At 49.0% G+C, this 16,328-nt stretch overlaps 2 protein-coding genes and 1 long non-coding RNA gene across 4 annotated transcripts; 1 reads left to right on the top strand and 2 right to left on the bottom strand.

Moving 5' to 3' along the window:
* Positions 1–563: 563 nt before the first annotated feature.
* On the bottom strand, positions 564–3,421 carry LOC120697858 (protein MALE DISCOVERER 2-like). The gene is made up of 7 exons (XM_039981223.1): positions 3,204–3,421; positions 2,522–3,069; positions 2,104–2,294; positions 1,877–2,009; positions 1,622–1,776; positions 1,183–1,374; positions 564–1,093 (listed from the first exon to the last, which is right to left on the bottom strand). Exons 2-7 carry the CDS (start codon positions 2,976–2,978, stop codon positions 827–829), a joined length of 1,395 nt encoding a protein of 464 aa, XP_039837157.1. The 5' UTR covers positions 2,979–3,069; positions 3,204–3,421; the 3' UTR covers positions 564–826.
* A 7,487-nt stretch (positions 3,422–10,908) lies between these two features.
* LOC120697856 (tubby-like F-box protein 10) lies at positions 10,909–14,703 on the top strand. 2 transcript variants are annotated; one of them, XM_039981221.1, is made up of 4 exons: positions 10,909–11,593; positions 12,114–12,201; positions 12,776–12,914; positions 13,724–14,703. In XM_039981221.1, the coding sequence occupies exons 1-4, from the start codon at positions 11,300–11,302 to the stop codon at positions 14,322–14,324; spliced, it is 1,122 nt and encodes a 373-aa protein (XP_039837155.1). In that variant the 5' UTR covers positions 10,909–11,299; the 3' UTR covers positions 14,325–14,703. The 2 variants fall into 2 exon arrangements, with proteins under 2 accessions (XP_039837155.1, XP_039837156.1); XM_039981222.1 differs by having other exon boundaries at positions 10,940–11,593; positions 13,766–14,703.
* Positions 14,704–14,788: 85 nt separating this feature from the next.
* On the bottom strand, positions 14,789–15,453 carry LOC120697857. The gene is made up of 2 exons (XR_005684601.1): positions 15,243–15,453; positions 14,789–15,150 (listed from the first exon to the last, which is right to left on the bottom strand). It is a non-coding gene; the product is annotated as an uncharacterized LOC120697857 (long non-coding RNA).
* Between the last annotated feature and the right edge of the window lie 875 nt (positions 15,454–16,328).

Below are 16,328 nucleotides of genomic sequence, written 5' to 3'. Positions count from 1 at the left end.
AATGGTTTCTTTCTCTAGAATGAGAATATTCTATGTTCTGACCAAAAAATGGCGTGTCGTCACACTCGCATGTCCTGGGGGAAATGCACTTGCATGCCTACCCGGCTGCCCCTGCACCACCGATAAAAAAACCTGTAAACCACCGATTAAAAATACAGAAACAGGACACGCGGAGTCAATAAGGAAAAAAAACGAAGGGAGAAGGGAACGTGGGCGCAGGGAACGGCACGGGAGGGGCGCCAGGCGGGATCGCGATGGTGGGCTGGCTGGCTCGGGTATGGAATAGCTATTCCATACCCAGGGTAGAGATTAGCCATGTCATATATATATATATAGTGAGTACCTGACGGATCGAGCTCGTATGCCAATGCGATGCCACAATCTTTTTTCAACTGATGAGATACTCGTAGTAGATATGATCCATTCATCCATTATTCAAGCCTGGCTTGCCGTGATATACGTTTTTCTTTTTGAAGGAACCGTGATATATGTTTTCAAGTGAGAAGATAAGTTTGATCTCGAGATCACAGCGCCTCCCCCCGCCACGAATGTTATCGGAGATGTGCTGCCAAACCACTAGCTACCTGCTATGCTGTTGCTAGCACATTTTGCTGATATGAGATGACCTTCAGAAGTTCAGGCACATGATGATGCAGGGAAAGGTACTACTACATACTACCAAGCATCCATGAGGATTACTATTCCTACAATTTGCTCTTTTACATTTACAGCAGTGAGACATGCGCAGCCTGCAGAGTGGTTTTCTTTCTTCAGAACACATCTGATCAGACGATGGTCATCGTCCCTTCTTGGCTCTTGCCAATTATTAGCCTGCTTCCGCGGTCGAAAGGACCTCCAGCTCTGCCCACCAGAGCGGAGACAGCCTCGGCGTCGCAGCGACCGGCGAGATGCCTATGGCATCCCTCAGCCTGTCAGTGATCTCCCTCATGCTCGGCCTGTTTCTCGGATCGCTCTGGATGCAAGCGTGGATCACCTTGCCGATGATCGCTAGCTCATCTTCCTTGTGATCATTTAGTGTAGGATCAAGCAGAGAGACTAAACTCCGGTCACCGTTGTTAATGCACTCCAGAGCCTAGGAAGAAGAAAAACGACATCATTTGATTTTTTTTTCAAGATGTTTTTTTTTCCAGTTAGATGATGTTCCATCGTTGATATCATTACCAAGCTGACGAGGGATCGGTCGTGTGCAGGGTCAGGAAGCTTCCCCGAGATGATTTCAAGAAGTAGAACGCCAAAGCTATATACATTCCCAGCCAGGGCAGCAGACACTTGTTCATGGTGAGGGCCAAGCTCACCGTCTGTCGGCGCTTTCCCTTTGGAAATCAGTTCATGCCAAACGCTCATGTCAACAATCTGCAGAGAGCACTCGGATTGGATCAAATTGGTAGTTACTTCACTCTGATGCTAAACAGCATGGTGATTCAATAGGCGACGTTGGATCAATTTGGTAAAATGCAGGGACTAAAAATGACAAATGGCATAGGACTATCCTGTAAGAGTACTCAAAATCGTCAGCTGCAAAAACAGTTTCAGAGGGAGCAAGCACAGCAGTTGACGATGCTAGATGCTAGTTGCTAGATGCATATATAGAAGTATGTACCTTTGCAGCACCATCTTCAGAGAGCAGTATGGAACTGGACTGCAGGTCAGGGTGTGCCACTGGAGGATTGAGCTCATGCATGTGTTGGATGCAGTATGCTAGCCCCATGATAATCCGCATCCTACCTCGCCAACCGATGTGCTCAAAGTCCTCAGCTGCAAAAAACACTTTCCAAAATTTGTTAATTAATCGTGAACAATATTTAAAAAATAGCCCGCTCAATAGATGAACTAGCAAGATTATTTTTTAACATACCATGAAGACTCTCATAAAGTGTCCCATTCGCTGCATATTCAAGCACCATCATCCTGGTGAAAGGTTCCTCCTCCTCACAAAAGCCAAGCAGGTTGATGAAGTTTTTATGGTTTATTCGCGACAGCGTGTCTATCTGCTCATTCATGAAAGAAATGTAAAATTTCCACGCAATACAGAATACACAATTTGTGTGAGATGTTCATCTAATGGGCCAAAACGCACTTAACCTTTTTCCTGAAACAGCTCTCTGAATGCTCTGACCACTCCTTGCTTGATGTAATCATAGTGGATACCACAGCAATCTCAACACCAGATGACAGTGTTCCCTTGTAGACAGTGTAGTGTGGATAACATGTTATAATGTTGCTGAAGTCCTCACAGGCACGTTCCAGCTCCGATCTCTGCAATTTCGGTACTCCTGAAGCACGAAACAGATCAGCAGAGTTAACCGCAATAAGCAGCAGCCCATGTGCAATTTAAAAGGCAAAGTGCTTCTCAAAAATAAGAACAAGCTAACTGCATAATGGAAAGACCACAGAATCAACATAGCAATGGAGAACTTTATTCTTTGTATTTTTGTAAGAACAGAGGTGTTAAATAGTATATCTGAGCACATGTATGAACTTGCAGCAAATAAAGTAGCACCTGTGACGAATGCCTTCTGCAGCTGGCCACTGAGTCCCGTCTTCCAAGGGCCTATGGTTGCAACCGCACTCTTGCGGCATGGCAAAAGCCAACAAGCTATTCCAGCAAGCAACAGCAGGCCAGCCGCCGGAAGAACAATCAAGTAGAGCCACCTCATGGATGTCAACAAATAATGGGACTTGGACGGGGCCGGGCGATGCGGAGAACTCCCAGCAGCAGCAGCCGGCGGCGCTACCTTTTTCGGTGCCCGAAACGAGCCGCTCCCCTGAGAAGGAACGCGAGCAGCAGCCGGCTCAGGAATATTTGCCTCCGGACGCGCAGCGAGATTGGTGTCCTGGAGCAGCCTCCGGTGGCTAGGCTGCGCCGCCGGCAGATCCGCGGCGGAGCAGCCGGCCATGGCAGAAACAGAGTGGAGGAGGGTCAACACGGCGAGCACGAAAGAACTCGGCGCACCCATCGTCGGCTGCGCGCCCGGAGGTTACTTCAGATGACGATCAGATCGGATAGCATAGCCCTGCTCGCGACGGCCCTGACAAAAAAATCAGAACCTGGACAGAACCATCGGAGTCGTCAGACACTTGCGTCACCGACGAACAACTGAAGAACAGTTTCTTTTTTTTTTCTTTCGAAAGGAAGGAAGAACGTGGTGGAGAAGAGGAACAGGGGCGGGTGGAGAGCTTACGGTGTGAAGAGGATCGCGACGAGAACGGGTCTCGGAGTTGTTTGGTGGCAGCAGTAGTAGTTGGAGGAACCCCGGCAACACACTTTTCTTCGTTTTCTTGGGGCCGAAAAGGGGAGGAAAATTAAGCAGTATGCCAAAGAGAAACGGGTGAAGTTTCGTTGCTCACTGCAGCAGCGTCACCTCTCTTTCGTCAAAGATCGGTTCAATACTTCAATAACCGGGGGCTGGGACGCCCACCCTTGTGGATCTCCTTCCATGGAACAGTTCAGTCCTCACGCTGGCGCGTAGCTCCTTGTCGGGCAGCGGCCACGTACGCTTGGCGATGGCGCCGTCAATTAATCGCCGGCGCCCAGAGTTTCAACGCGCAGCGTTTTTAATCGCAGCCACCGTGGTAGCGGTAGATTCAACCACGTGAAAACCTGAAAGCTTAGACTGCGGCGTGCAAGCCCCCACGCTGGCCGCCCTCGCCGGAATCTGTCCCGGGACGAGCGCCGGCGCGCCGCGGCGACCTTGGGGTTGTAGGTCCTCCACCGCGGGAGGAAACAGAGGCGCTGGGCGGCCGTTTGGTTCTGAATTGTAGCCGTTGCTGTTGGTCCCCACTCCCGGGGCAACAAGCCCTGGCTGAACAAGGTGCATGTCGACTCCGGCAGGCGGCGCAGCTTGGCTCGTCGCGGCGAGGACCGCGAGGCGAGTCGCGAGCGAGCCCACCGGCCACCGGCGAGCAGGACAGGCGCCTCCGTGGATCGCAACGGGCAAGCGCATCGCGCCGCGCGCTTTGACTTGTTGCTGGACGGCGACCGCTTACCTGCAGCCGAGTCGGTCTTCCACGGCTGTATGCCTCGCCGTTGTTGTTGGTACTTGGTAGAGCCGGTTAACTAGGCTCGTCACAACTCTTTTGTTTGGCATGTCGTGAGACTCGATACGCTGTGGATGGATATCTTGTCAGTCGCAAAGGCTTATGGAAGCCGTGTTGAGTTGCTTCCCGTAAAATTTTTGAAAGAATATTTTTTTATATTTGAAGTATTAAATATAGATTAATCACAAAAATAATTACAGAACTCGTCTGTAAATCGTGAGACGAATCTAATGAGCCTAATTAATCCGGCATTAGAGACTGTTTACTGTAGCATTATTGTAGCAATTGTAGCCTAATTAGATTCATTAGATTCGTCTCGCGATTTACAAGCAGCAGTCGCAATGCGTTTTTTATTTCGTCTAGATTTAAGTCTCCATACAGGTGCTGGAAAAAAAATTGGAATTTTGATTTTTGGAACTAAACACGCGTAAGTGTCGTTGTCACAGTATGAAAATCATGGGGAAGAAAAAGAGAGAAAAGACAGCCGCCTGCAAGGAGGAACGAAGGGTTAAGGCCGTTTACTCAGACTTTTCTTTAGACCCTGTCACATCAATTTTTTATTATTATTTTAGAGTATCAAATAAAATTTGTTTGTAAATGTTTTTTGACAGCTGAGTGCTAATTTGCGAGACGAATCTAATGATTCTAATTAATTCAAAATTTACTACAGTGACCATCCGCTAAATATGGATTAGTATATCTCATTAAATTCGTCTCGTAGTTTAGCCATAAAGTTCTATAATTAGTTTTATAATTAATCTTTATTTAATACTTCTAAATATTAAAATTCTCTTTGATATGATATAGACTAAAGTTTAACCCTTCAAACCAAACAACCCCTCAATGGCTTGCTAGAAGCGGCACTGGCTTAGTGACAGCATGTTTTTCAATTTTCATTTTTTTATACTGAGGTACAACACGTAGCGGGTGCAATTACTCGGCAACGACAGCGACAAACGGGAGCCGTTGACTTGGAGCAGTGCTGCCTCTGCAGGCTAGTAGTGGTAATTGCCTGTTAAAAATACTATAGCCAGACGCCGGATGGATACCTGCTCCTGCACTATCAATTCACAGGTAAGAAGAAAATAATAGGTAAGAAGTAGCGAATGCTATCACTCGAGCGTGCGTTTGTACTGTGTTTTGTAAAAATAAAATCACTCAAAGAACTGCTCCAAGGATCTGACCCCACAGGTCAGCGAGGGAGGACTACTGCACACTGCTACTGCAGAGGAATTCAGACGGTATCGGCTATGGCCAAACCCAGTGCTCTGCCGAAACTGTGATACAAATCGCAGTGCAATTTTTTTTTGGAGCAAAGTCGCAGTGCAGTTAGGAACCGCACAAACTTTATTGACGACTTGATGAGAGAGAGAGAGAGAGAATGCAGATATACGAGTTCTACTCCAAGGGCCATCTGTGCTGCCGCTGCTAATTCTTTTTGGAAGGATCACTCGTGACTTTGAATCTTTGATGCCTACGCGGAGATGGGATTATGGGAACTTGGCAACCTGCATTCCTGCAAGTAGAAGCATCGACCCATTCCCGGCGTGTGGCCGCGAGACATCAGGCACCCCATCCGTGCCATCGTCGTCTCAGACGCGGCCAGCCGGCCACCAACCGTGCAGTGCTGTGGGCAGTGCCGCTGTGGCAAGCAAAATTCTTCCAGAAAAATAAAAAGGGGGAGGTAGTAGTGGCGAATCAGGGGTATCACGGGTCCAGCCCGAAACGGAGCCCACGAAGGCCAAAGACGATGCGCAGCAGCGCAGGGTAGTAGTTTGAGCCGGCCTGCAGGGGTTTATCTGCAAAAAAAGCCGACAAAAAATTGCGACGAGGTCTCTGGAGGACCGGCCGCCCGACAGAGGGGCGGCGGGCCCTGCCGCCTGCCTGCGGGGCGATCGGCCCCCCAACATCGAGTACCTCCAGATAAAGATCTGTAATATTCCGAGAATTCACTAAATAAATCATGCGCTAAGTTGTTTTTGTTGAGCTCGACTTCCCTTAAACCCCGAACCCAAGAACAACCCGACACCCGAATTAAATTCGCGTCCCATCTATTTTCCATCCAACGCGACGAGTCGCGACCGGCCGCCGCGAATCCCGCCCCTCCTTTTCCCTCTCTCTCCTCCGACCGCGTGCCCCACCTCCCGCGGCCCGCACGCCGCGCGTGGCCGACCGCGGCCGCGGCCGCCGCTGGCGCGCACCGCCCCCCTCCTTTTTCCTTTCTCTCCTTTCCTTTTTCCCATTTTTTTTCATTTCTTTTTCCCTATTTTCTTTTCCTCTATTTCTTTTTCCCATTTCTTTTTCCCTTTCCTCTTTTTCCTTTTTTTTCTCTCCCTCCCTTCTTCCTTTCTCCCTCCTCTGCCTCACTCCCGCTCGCCCCGAGCCGCACCCCGCCTCCCCCGCTCGCCCTGCATGACCGCCCTGGCCGCGCACCGCACTGCGCCCGACCACCCCAGGTCGTGCTCACGCACGCGCAGGCGCGGGCTCGCCACGCCGAGCCGGTCCACGCGCGTGGGCCGCGTGCTCGGAGCACCGCCGCGCCACCCGCCGCTGCCGGCCTGCCCGCTCCCGCCACCGTGGTGCCACCCCGCTATGTCTCGCCCCGCTTGCGCGCACGCGCGCACGGAGCACAGGGCTGTGGGCGAACGCGCCGGGCCGCAGCGACGTGAGCTCCGCCGAGCCCACGTGCGCGCCTGGCCGCGCCGCCCGCCACTGCCCCGCACAGCGCCGCCCTGTGCTCACCGCTGCCGCTCACGTCCCGTCATCCCTGCGCAACCTCGCTGCCCGTGCGCCGCTCCACGACGCGCGAGCGCGGCCGAGCGCCATTAAGGCCCGCCGCGCCGCCCGCCGGGCGGCGCCTACTCGCCCCCGGCCACGCCCCCCCAACCGACCTACTTCGGCTATAAAAGGTCCCGCCGGCGCCGCTCTTCCGCACCCAAACTTCCCCAGCCACCACCGCCTCTCCTCGCAGCCCACAGCGCCGCCGCCGCCGCCATTTCCGCCCGCCGCTGCCGGTTCACGTCGCCCCGCTCCCTCGCCGCGCCACGAGCCGAGGTGAGCTGGGGAATCGAACCCCACGCCCCCCCCTAGCCCTTTTCCCCCCACCCCCGGCCGCCGCCGTGGTCCAGGACGGCCAAATCGGCCGCCGCCGACGCACAGGGGCGCCTCCCCTGTTTCCCGGTGCGAGTGGGAGGAGGGAGATGGCAGTTTTGCCATTAGGCCCTCCCCCTTCCCTCTATTCCATAAAGAACCCCCCCACTTATGGCCTTTATCCAAAAAGAACCCTGCCCTTTGTTCTAATTCCAAGAAAACCCTTTCCACCTACAAACATAATTCTAAATATGCCCCTGAACCTTCCAGAATAGTTAGATGTTTCCAAAAATTACAGCCAGGCCCCTATCCCCCTCCGGATTAATTACAACTAGACCCCTGACCCCTTAACCGACCCATGAACCTTTATAAAACTTATCATTTCATGTAACAAACAACCTCTGATCAACCCGAAACTTTACCACGCCTCTCATAACCAAGTTTGGGCCATGCCATTAGGAAACCACTCGAAAATAATACTTCGTACTCTATATTTTATGTGTTTCCGATTCGAGCTCAACGATAGATCTTTGTATTGATTGGATGCTTGTTTGTGTGTGCTATAGACCACGGAGTGAACGAAGGAGAGCCCGTCAGCGAGCAGTACTGTGAGCGGGAGAGCGAGGACCAGTTCCACGACCCCGAGCCCGAAGGACAGGACTTCCCCGAAGGCTTCGAAGACGGCAAGTTCAATCCCATCCTTTGATGCATGTTTCTGTCCTAATTTTTATAAACACAACCCAATGATCTGCTTTATAAAACTGCATATGTTTTACTTGCATGAAAACACGGTTGGATAGCCACCCCTTGATTTGTGATGACCATTCCTTGACCACCTAGATTAATGTCTGATTTTGCTTGGACGTTAATCGATATTAGAATGCTTAGGTCTTTACTCATAATACGATTTATTTTTCGTAAAGGAAAGGTGTGCGTATGTGGGATGGGATAAAAGTGGTGTTTTTGAAAAGAGAGTTTAGATGGGATGGATGGCATTTCTGTGTGATTTGCCATTTGGTGTGCTCGTGCCTGTGTGGCAGGGCAAAGAAGAGAGATATCCATCTTGTCGTGTCTAAGGACCGAGTTGGTGTGTCATCTCACCTAACTCCTCTATCGTGCAAACCACTCGACCGTTGAATGAGCAACGATGTAGCATAAATCCCACTAGTTGGTGTGATAGCCATCAGGAGGGCTGAGAGCAACGGGTGACCAAGGAGAAGGGATATGCTCAGTGTGACTTATACCCCGGTTATACCTCAGAGTTAGGTCGATGACCCCTTGGTGAACCCCGTGATGGCTAGTCACGCTTAGCTAAGGTGGGTAATGGCTATGTTGGGATCTACACCGACACGACGGTGTTCGAGTTGTGGTATCCTACTTGTGGGTAAAGTTGCACACCTCTGCAGAGTTAAGAATCTATTCGAATAGCCGTGCCCACAGTATTGGGCGAGTTACGGTGTGGTCACATAACTAGTGTTTCATTGGGATGAGCTGGTGTGAGTTGTTTTGGAATTGTGTCCGGCAGTTGTGCCGTGTGCTACGACGGACGGGGAGTCCGGTAGCAGTTTAAAACTTGAACTCCGTGTTACTACAAAAACTGATTTTTCTAAAAAGGTTTTTCGTTAAATGAACCCCTGCATAAAGAATCGTTTTTCTGTAAATTAAACCGAAACCTTATCCTTGATTTACCTATGCATATTATTCTGATATAACCCCCCCTCCGTGGGTGTGGTTGGACTTGCTGAGTACGTTTGTATTCACCCCACTCTTACTTTTTACAGAAGAAGACCCAGACTTCGTACCAGACGACGCTGAGTAGGGTTATCGTTCTACACCCAACCTTGCCTGTGGAACCGGCCTTGTCGAGATGTCTCCGCTGTCGCAGTACTCTGAGCCCGTGCTAGACCCCATGTGGTTTGCGGTCTGGTGCTATGTCGTAGCTTGGTTAATTATTATTATTATCTGTATCGAGTGTCCTTCAAGGTTTGTACGGTTTTGAACCATCTGATGTAATAAATGTGGCATCAGCCTCCTGGGACTGGTGTTTTGTATCGCATTTAAGTCTTCTCTTATGAGGGGACGCTTCAAGATCTTTGATCTGGAATGTAAGGTGAACCATTACGAGGAAGTGAGCGAGGGTAACAAAGACGACGAAGATGATGACACCAGCAATGCTGCCGCTTCACAGGATGAACAATGTACTATTCCTTACTGCAACTGCCCTTGTCACAAGAAGAAGGGCCCTGCCCCTCCGGCACCACCGCCTGCACCACCTGCAATGGGTGGATACTGCGGAGAAGGCTCAACGCAGTTTGCTACGTGGGGGTACGGCTACTAGGACTATCTAGTGCTAGTGACATGCTGCATCGTTGTGTTTGTTGTGTTTTTTTTAAATTAACTAAGGCATGTTAGTTTAGTTCGGGATCTGTTTACCGTAGTTACAACGGGTTCTGCCATGCCACTGCATGTCTGATGTGTGATTCATTAACATTGTATTATGATGTAATTCCTATAGTTTACATTGTGTAATGCAGTTTTTAGTTCTTAATTCTTACCGTTATATTTGATGTGTGGTTCACAGTATTATAGTCTCCTGAAAAGGTCCGAAAATATTAAAGCCAAGTTCGAAGATTCACTAGATTGCTTGTGCGTGCGTGGCACCTCGGCGCTGTGATCTGTGGCGCCAAGACGTGTTATCTTGGCACCACATATTACGGCGCCGACCCCCAGGGTCTATTTCTGCAAAAAGTTACAAAAAAGGCACATATGTGAAATTCTTTCGCGAAAAGGGCTAAATTGCAAAAATTACGGCCGATCGCCCCCGCAGCCGGGAAGCCAGGGCCGGCCGCCCCGCTGCCGGGCGACCGGCCCCCAGGGACCTGCGCGCAATTTTCTCCGCGAATTTTTTTCAGAAATACCCCTGCCGCTCCGCTGCCGGGCGGCCAGGTCCCGGCCGCCCGTCAGCGGGGCGGCCGGGTATATTCCTGTAAATTTACAAATCAAAAATATATTTTTGTAAAAAACGAAAATAAAAAAATAAAAAAATAAAAAAACCGCGTAGTTTGAGGCCGTCGCCGTCACCGTCACGCTTGCCCGCTGCCGGCCGCCTTGCTTATCTCTCGCCCCCGGTTCTGCCGTCCGGCAACCGGGCATGCTCCAAACGCGTTGTATTTTAGCAGGAGACCTCTGTTAAGTCCACGCTAAATTTAGCCGTCCTCCTGACTCCTGCTGCGTTTCGAGGCAAACAAGTCTCCTGACAGTGGCGTGCGAGGCCCGATCTCGTTGCCTGATTCTCACAGGCGCTCGCCACACCCGGAGAAACCTCAACCTGTGCCGTGTTTGGATGAATCCGTGAATTTTTTTTCAAAATAAACGAATGTATGCATGGAGTACTAAACGAAATTTATTTGCGAAATCTTTTCACGGATGAGTGTAATTTTTCGAGACGAATCTAATGAGCTAAGTTCCACCATGATTGGCTACAGTGATGCTACATAATCATCCTTTGATCGTGCGGTCAAAGACCTTATTAGCTACAGTAACTGCTACAACACCATGGTTGCGGAGGTGCTTTTATAATTGGACTTTATTTAATACTTCTAATTAATGGTCAAAAAACCGAAAAAATTTCATGAAAACTTTTCCAGGGCCAACCAAACACGGCCCTGAACTCTTTCAGACACGACGCCTGCCTGGAAGAACACTGCCGAAATTTTTTAGCCCTGGTGGTCAATCCGTGCTGCCGACCTCCTCAACGATGTGGGATCCGACAGGCCGTGGACTTTCCATCGCGTCTTCGCTTCGATGATGACCAAACAAAAACGCGTCAGCGCTAGCGTTGGCCTTGCCTCCAGTGGACAGGAACGGAGAGGAAGCGATCGTGCCCACTGCCCACCCGCCGAACCAAATCCGTAGCAGATCTTCTAGAAACCGTCGGGCGTGGCAATAAAGGCGCGCGCTGCAGGAGTGCGAGCGCTGGATCCGCTTCCCGCAGGCACGAGCGAATTTCCCTTCGAGCGGCGCACACGACACGACGCCACACGGCACGGGGTTCTCGGCTCTCTCCGAGCAATCTCCGCGGGGCACCGTGCCACCACTGACGAGAGCACGCAACGCAAGCAGGGGAAAGGGGGAGAGGAGGTAGTGCGGAATGGCGGCGTCGCTTGCATCTGGGGAGGTGGCGAGGCGGGATGGGGTGGCGGAGGTGGGGACGGGCGCGGGGGCGGGGACGGAGGAGGAGGAGGACAGGTGGGTGCGGCTGCTGCCGGAGCTGGTGGCGGAGGTGGTGCGGCGCGTTGAGGCGTCCGGCCGGGAGCGGTGGCCGGCGCGGAGGGACTTGGTGTCCTGCGCCTCCGTCTGCAGGCGGTGGCGCGAGGCCGCCGCGACGGTCGTGCGGCCGCTGCCAGAGTCAGGGAAGATCACGTTCCCGGCCTCGCTCAAGCAGGTGAGGTCGTGAGGGCTGAGGAGCCCGTCGCCGTCGGTGGGCTCAGTGTTCTGTTTCTGTCAACATACCACTCATTTTGTATCTCGGCTGCCGCATTAGAGCTGTAGAAATGCCAGTTTTATGGTCGATTTTTGATAGATAGATCGCGATCGATGCGAACTAAGCTGTGTTTCCATAGGATTTTGGGCATTTCCATCACGACTAGGAAATTGTTAAAGTGCTACGTTTGGAATCTAGACTAATCCTTGGAAGTTTTTCTTGTCCCAAAATCCAAATATATGGCCCTAGTTTTACTTGCCAGATGTTTCAGTGGAACTTTTTTCTTCTGATTTGTTGTCTATTAGGGTTGTAGCTATCGAGGTTTGAGTTCACAATTTAGATGAGGGGGTTCAGGTGTATTTATGTCGATGGTTTAAATTGGGGGGGGGGGGGGGGGGGGTCAGGTGTCTAGTTTAGATTTTTCAGGAAGCTCTATAGCTAAAACTGATCCTTTCCCCCCCATTCCTTGTGATTTGAACAGCCAGGGCCAAAAGACTTCCCGATCCAGTGCTTCATCAAGCGAAACAAGAACAACTCTATGTTCTTTCTCTACCTTGGGTTGAGAAACAGTAAGTATATAGTACGACATCATACAGTGCCACCCTTCATGCTTTGATGTGTTATTCACTTATTCATCTTATTGGTGAACTTCAGATCTTAGACGACACTTTGTACTGCAGTGTGAATAAACATGATTTGTTCTGAGTTTCCTCTTTTTTTATCCATCTCTGTTGTTTGCTTAAGTTATTCTAAGGACCTGTAATGGATGCATTATAAAGGTTGTCTTTACTGAATGTTATATTTGAACTGCTTTTGTATATCTTCGCACATTTCAGAACAGAATGTCCATTTCAGTGTAATAATATGGTAGAGCACGTTAAGAAATTTTATTATTAGCACAACCTGATAGAGTGGACACAAGATTTACATAGCATTGAAAATTGACATTCTCCTCTACTGGGGCAGCAAAGGTGATTGTGTGCGTAAGCTAGCTACAAAAGATTACATGGATCAGTAAAATAGTTTACCAAGTGCATGCTTGTTTAGCATTTTTTTTGCTTTAGTTTACATGGTTGTTCGTTTCTTATTTGATTCTCCAATAAGTTTTTTTTTATGACATAAGGTTTTCTGTTTGGTTTTAAGATCTGACGGTTGCCACGGACAAAGGGAAGTTTCTCATGGCTGCTAAAAGGTTTAGGCGGGGTGCTCATATAGAGTACATTATTTCTCTTGATGCTGATGTTCTGTCGCAAGGAAACAAGGCGTATGTGGGGAAATTGAGGTACTTTCATGCCAGCCCACAGTTTGCTTCTATAGAGTTGAAATTTTAACTTCAACTGAGTTTGAAGAAGTGATACTTATTACAAGAATGTATGCTCTATATAGTTATTTGCATTTGTACTTCTATGCTGGGGCTACCCTACATGATTGTGCAAAACAGGTCTTTCTGTCTTTGCCTTGGGGGAAAACTAAGGCAAATATTAGTAGTTGAGCCAGTACTTGACATAAAATAGATTTAACTTTTCTTTTGCTTTTATTTTAATCAAGCAAACAAATGTAGTACATGGATACGTTTGCTAGTCTTCATTTATCTATGTTATCTCTTATATGTTCCCATAAAAAAAAGAGGGTCTTATTCTCTTGTTTTTCCTTTCTACTCCCTCCGTCCCAAAATATAATTACGTTTAGTTTTTTCCAAAATCAAACTTTTTTAACTTTGACCGTCAATATCTTTAGAAATAATTATTTCTAATAGAGAAGGTTACATATTATAATAGTTGGTTTCACGATAAATCGACTAACATAATTTTTATTTATTAGCCTCTATGATTATTTTGCTATTTGTAATTAAAATTGAAAATGTTTGATTTTGAAAAGTCTAAACGTAAGTATATTCTAGGACGGAGGGAGTATTGGACTTGTGCATTGGAACTCTGCATCCCAAAAGTCTATGAATTTTAAGTAAGCAGTTTACTATTGCTGATTATATGTTGCAGCATCACTCTGCTTTGCATTTGATTTCTCGGTGCAGAAATATGGAGAAGAGATTTTTTTTCAGTCTTGTGTGTTTGTGTTGCAATCTTTTGGCAGGTCTGATTTTTGGGGAACAAACTTCTGTTGCACACATTGCAGGTCTGATTTTTGGGGAACAAACTTCAAAATATATGACAGCCAGCCACCCTATGATGGTGCGAAGGTGTCAAGCACGCGATCTATTCGGCGTTTTGGAAGCAGGCGAATTAGTCCTCAAGTGTCATCAGGGAATTTTGATGTTGGACAGGTTTCCTACAAATACAACCTACTCAAATCCAGAGGGCCTAGGAGGATGTTTTGCACCATGGAGTGTCCATCAGTTCAAGAGACCTGGGAGAATTCCCTCAAGGTGAAGTCTCTAAGGCGAACGGGTACCACGGTCCTCAGAAACAAAGCCCCACGGTGGCACGAGCACTTGCAATGCTGGTGCTTGAACTTCCATGGGCGGGTGACAGTTGCATCTGTCAAGAATTTCCAGCTGGTGGCTACACCCGATCCGGGCCATCCTGATAGCATTGGGGATGAGGAAACCGTTCTCCTGCAGTTCGGGAAGGTTGATAGTGATATCTTCACTATGGATTATCGCCAGCCGCTCTCAGCATTTCAGGCGTTCGCCATCTGCCTTAGCAGCTTTGGTACAAAGCTAGCTTGTGAGTAACAATTTTGTTCGGAGTAGTTCATGTCACAGTGTTGTTTCGGCCAGTTGAAAATCTGCAGACGCTCTTCTCATGTCAACTGGCTTCATACTTCAGCCAGTTGAGTCGACTCTCTTCTTATGCTGTTACCTTCTCTTCCGGTTTGGATCAAGGAGCAGTTTCTGCCATGTACAATCATTGTGCAGAGTTGTTTCTGGGACGAAAAATGTATGTAGGATTAGCTTGTGCTTGGAATTGAAAAAAGGAGAAGGGGCTTTTGTATATATGACCTTGAATTAAGGAGCTACCATTTTTCGGTTTTCGTTGAGAGCCGCCATTTTATATATTGTTGTAAACCTGGCGATGCTGTTTGAGTTATAAAATCATGGTTGATTGAAGTTCCGCAATTTGTGTCAGTTGTAGTCTCCACAGAGAAGTTGTGACTGGTCATCCAAATAAGAGATGAACTCATGGTGGTGAAGGAATATAACTGAAGTATCGAATCCTCCAGGAAGAGGTCAAAATTGCAATTTCAACAACAGTGGTCGCCTGACTATAACTGAAGTATTGAAGCATCCAAAACGACGTGAAAGATCCTGCCATAGTGCTCGCCTCAGTCACAAACGAAGTCACTGATGCTATCCCACGCAAAAAAAAAGAAGTCACTGATGCTATCATCTAAACTCTCCCGGAGAGTCGCTTAAGGCAATCAGTTATTTCAGCTGCAACCTTCTAAGATTTCAGAATCACCGCTCGCCTTTGCAACGTCAGCCTCCAGTGTCTCCATCTGCTGCTCAAGCAGCCCCAGCCTCTGATTCATGCGATGCAGCCTCTTCGTCACCGACTCATCTGCCAAAAGGACGCAAGAACCAGTCAGTTTCCTCTTACTGAACATCAGGAAATGGTAACAGTCGAAGCAGACGAGTTTCGGTTCAGCCTACCTAGCTGCGTGATGAACTGCGAAACGTTCGCCCCCTGCCCGTTTCCAGCAGTGACGGCCGCCCCGGTGCTGGGTTCATGCGGCCTGGGTGACGATCCACCTCTCCTCCTCCCAAGCATATCTGCCGTCTAGCCGCTCTCCCTACCACTGCAATTTGCAGATCTCAAGCAGCTTACTTAGATCATTAGGTGCGCGACTGGTGCAACGACCAAAGAGGCTCACGGTGTGCTTATATATGTGGCTGGTTGTACTTGAATTTTGACTGAACTCATGATTGGGTGCACCATATTAATCGATTGGATTTCATGTTTGTGGTCTAAAGATTTCAGTGATCGAGCTTGCTTCAGTCAAATGTTGGGGGTCAGAGTCGGAGTCGGAGTCAGACCCGGCGACTTGGACCGGAGCCCTGGCCTCCAGTTACCACGACGACCAGGGGGCTTGTCACTTCACTCGCTCGTGACCTGTGAAAGTGATAAAACCCTTAATCTGATTCACTCTTTCGGTTGCAACTAGCTAGTAGTATTTATTTCTCATATCAAATTAGCATCAGCTACCGGCCACAATCATTTAGCAGTATTTTTCTCTCACAATAAATCAGCACCATCTATAGCCAGCCGAATAGAGTTGCACACAAATAAACATAAACTGTACTCAACAAACACACGCCTATTTAACGGTTTCAGTTTGCACATACAACTGCGAAGACCGCTGCGACGAGCGGGCAATTTCAGTGCCGCCGCGATTGCCGTCGCTCGGACTCCATCCGTCGACCAGCCCCTGCAGCTTTCTCTAGCTTGGGGTCGCCGGGTCGGTGACCGGTGACAGCCCCACCCAACGCTGTCCGTCAGTGCCCGGTCCATCCCCGTGCCTAGAGCTAAAAAAACTTCGCGTGTCGATCGCAGATAGAAGAAGCACCAACTTCTCGGGCGATTCTCCAATAAAATCTTTTCCAATAACCAGCGTAGTATTTTCCAGTATGGGCAGAGCCGCAGAGGGTCATCCGGCACGGGCCAGCACTGCACTGCAGCTCACCTCAGTAACCGACGTGAGGAGTCCAGTCCAAGTCCGCGCTGTAACCGGCCGTTTC

This window comes from Panicum virgatum, chromosome 3K (genome assembly GCF_016808335.1).
Source record: "Panicum virgatum strain AP13 chromosome 3K, P.virgatum_v5, whole genome shotgun sequence".
In the NCBI taxonomy this organism is placed as follows: Eukaryota; Viridiplantae; Streptophyta; class Magnoliopsida; order Poales; family Poaceae; genus Panicum; species Panicum virgatum.
This window is presented reverse-complemented; position numbering and strand designations above follow the sequence as displayed.

Bases quoted from the DNA above. Each gene is read 5' to 3' on its own strand.
- LOC120697858 (XM_039981223.1), bottom strand. From the start codon at position 2,978: ATGGGTGCGCCGAGTTCTTTCGTGCTCGCCGTGTTGACCCTCCTCCAC. The intron at 1,777-1,876 runs GTATGTTAAAAA...TGTTTTTTGCAG, and splicing joins ACTTTATGAGAGTCTTCATG to CTGAGGACTTTGAGCACATC. The intron at 1,375-1,621 runs GTACATACTTCT...TGCTCTCTGCAG, and splicing joins CTGAAGATGGTGCTGCAAAG to ATTGTTGACATGAGCGTTTG.
- LOC120697856 (XM_039981221.1), top strand. From the start codon at position 11,300: ATGGCGGCGTCGCTTGCATCTGGGGAGGTGGCGAGGCGGGATGGGGTG. The intron at 11,594-12,113 runs GTGAGGTCGTGA...TGATTTGAACAG, and splicing joins TCCCGGCCTCGCTCAAGCAG to CCAGGGCCAAAAGACTTCCC. The intron at 12,915-13,723 runs GTACTTTCATGC...ATCTTTTGGCAG, and splicing joins GCGTATGTGGGGAAATTGAG to GTCTGATTTTTGGGGAACAA.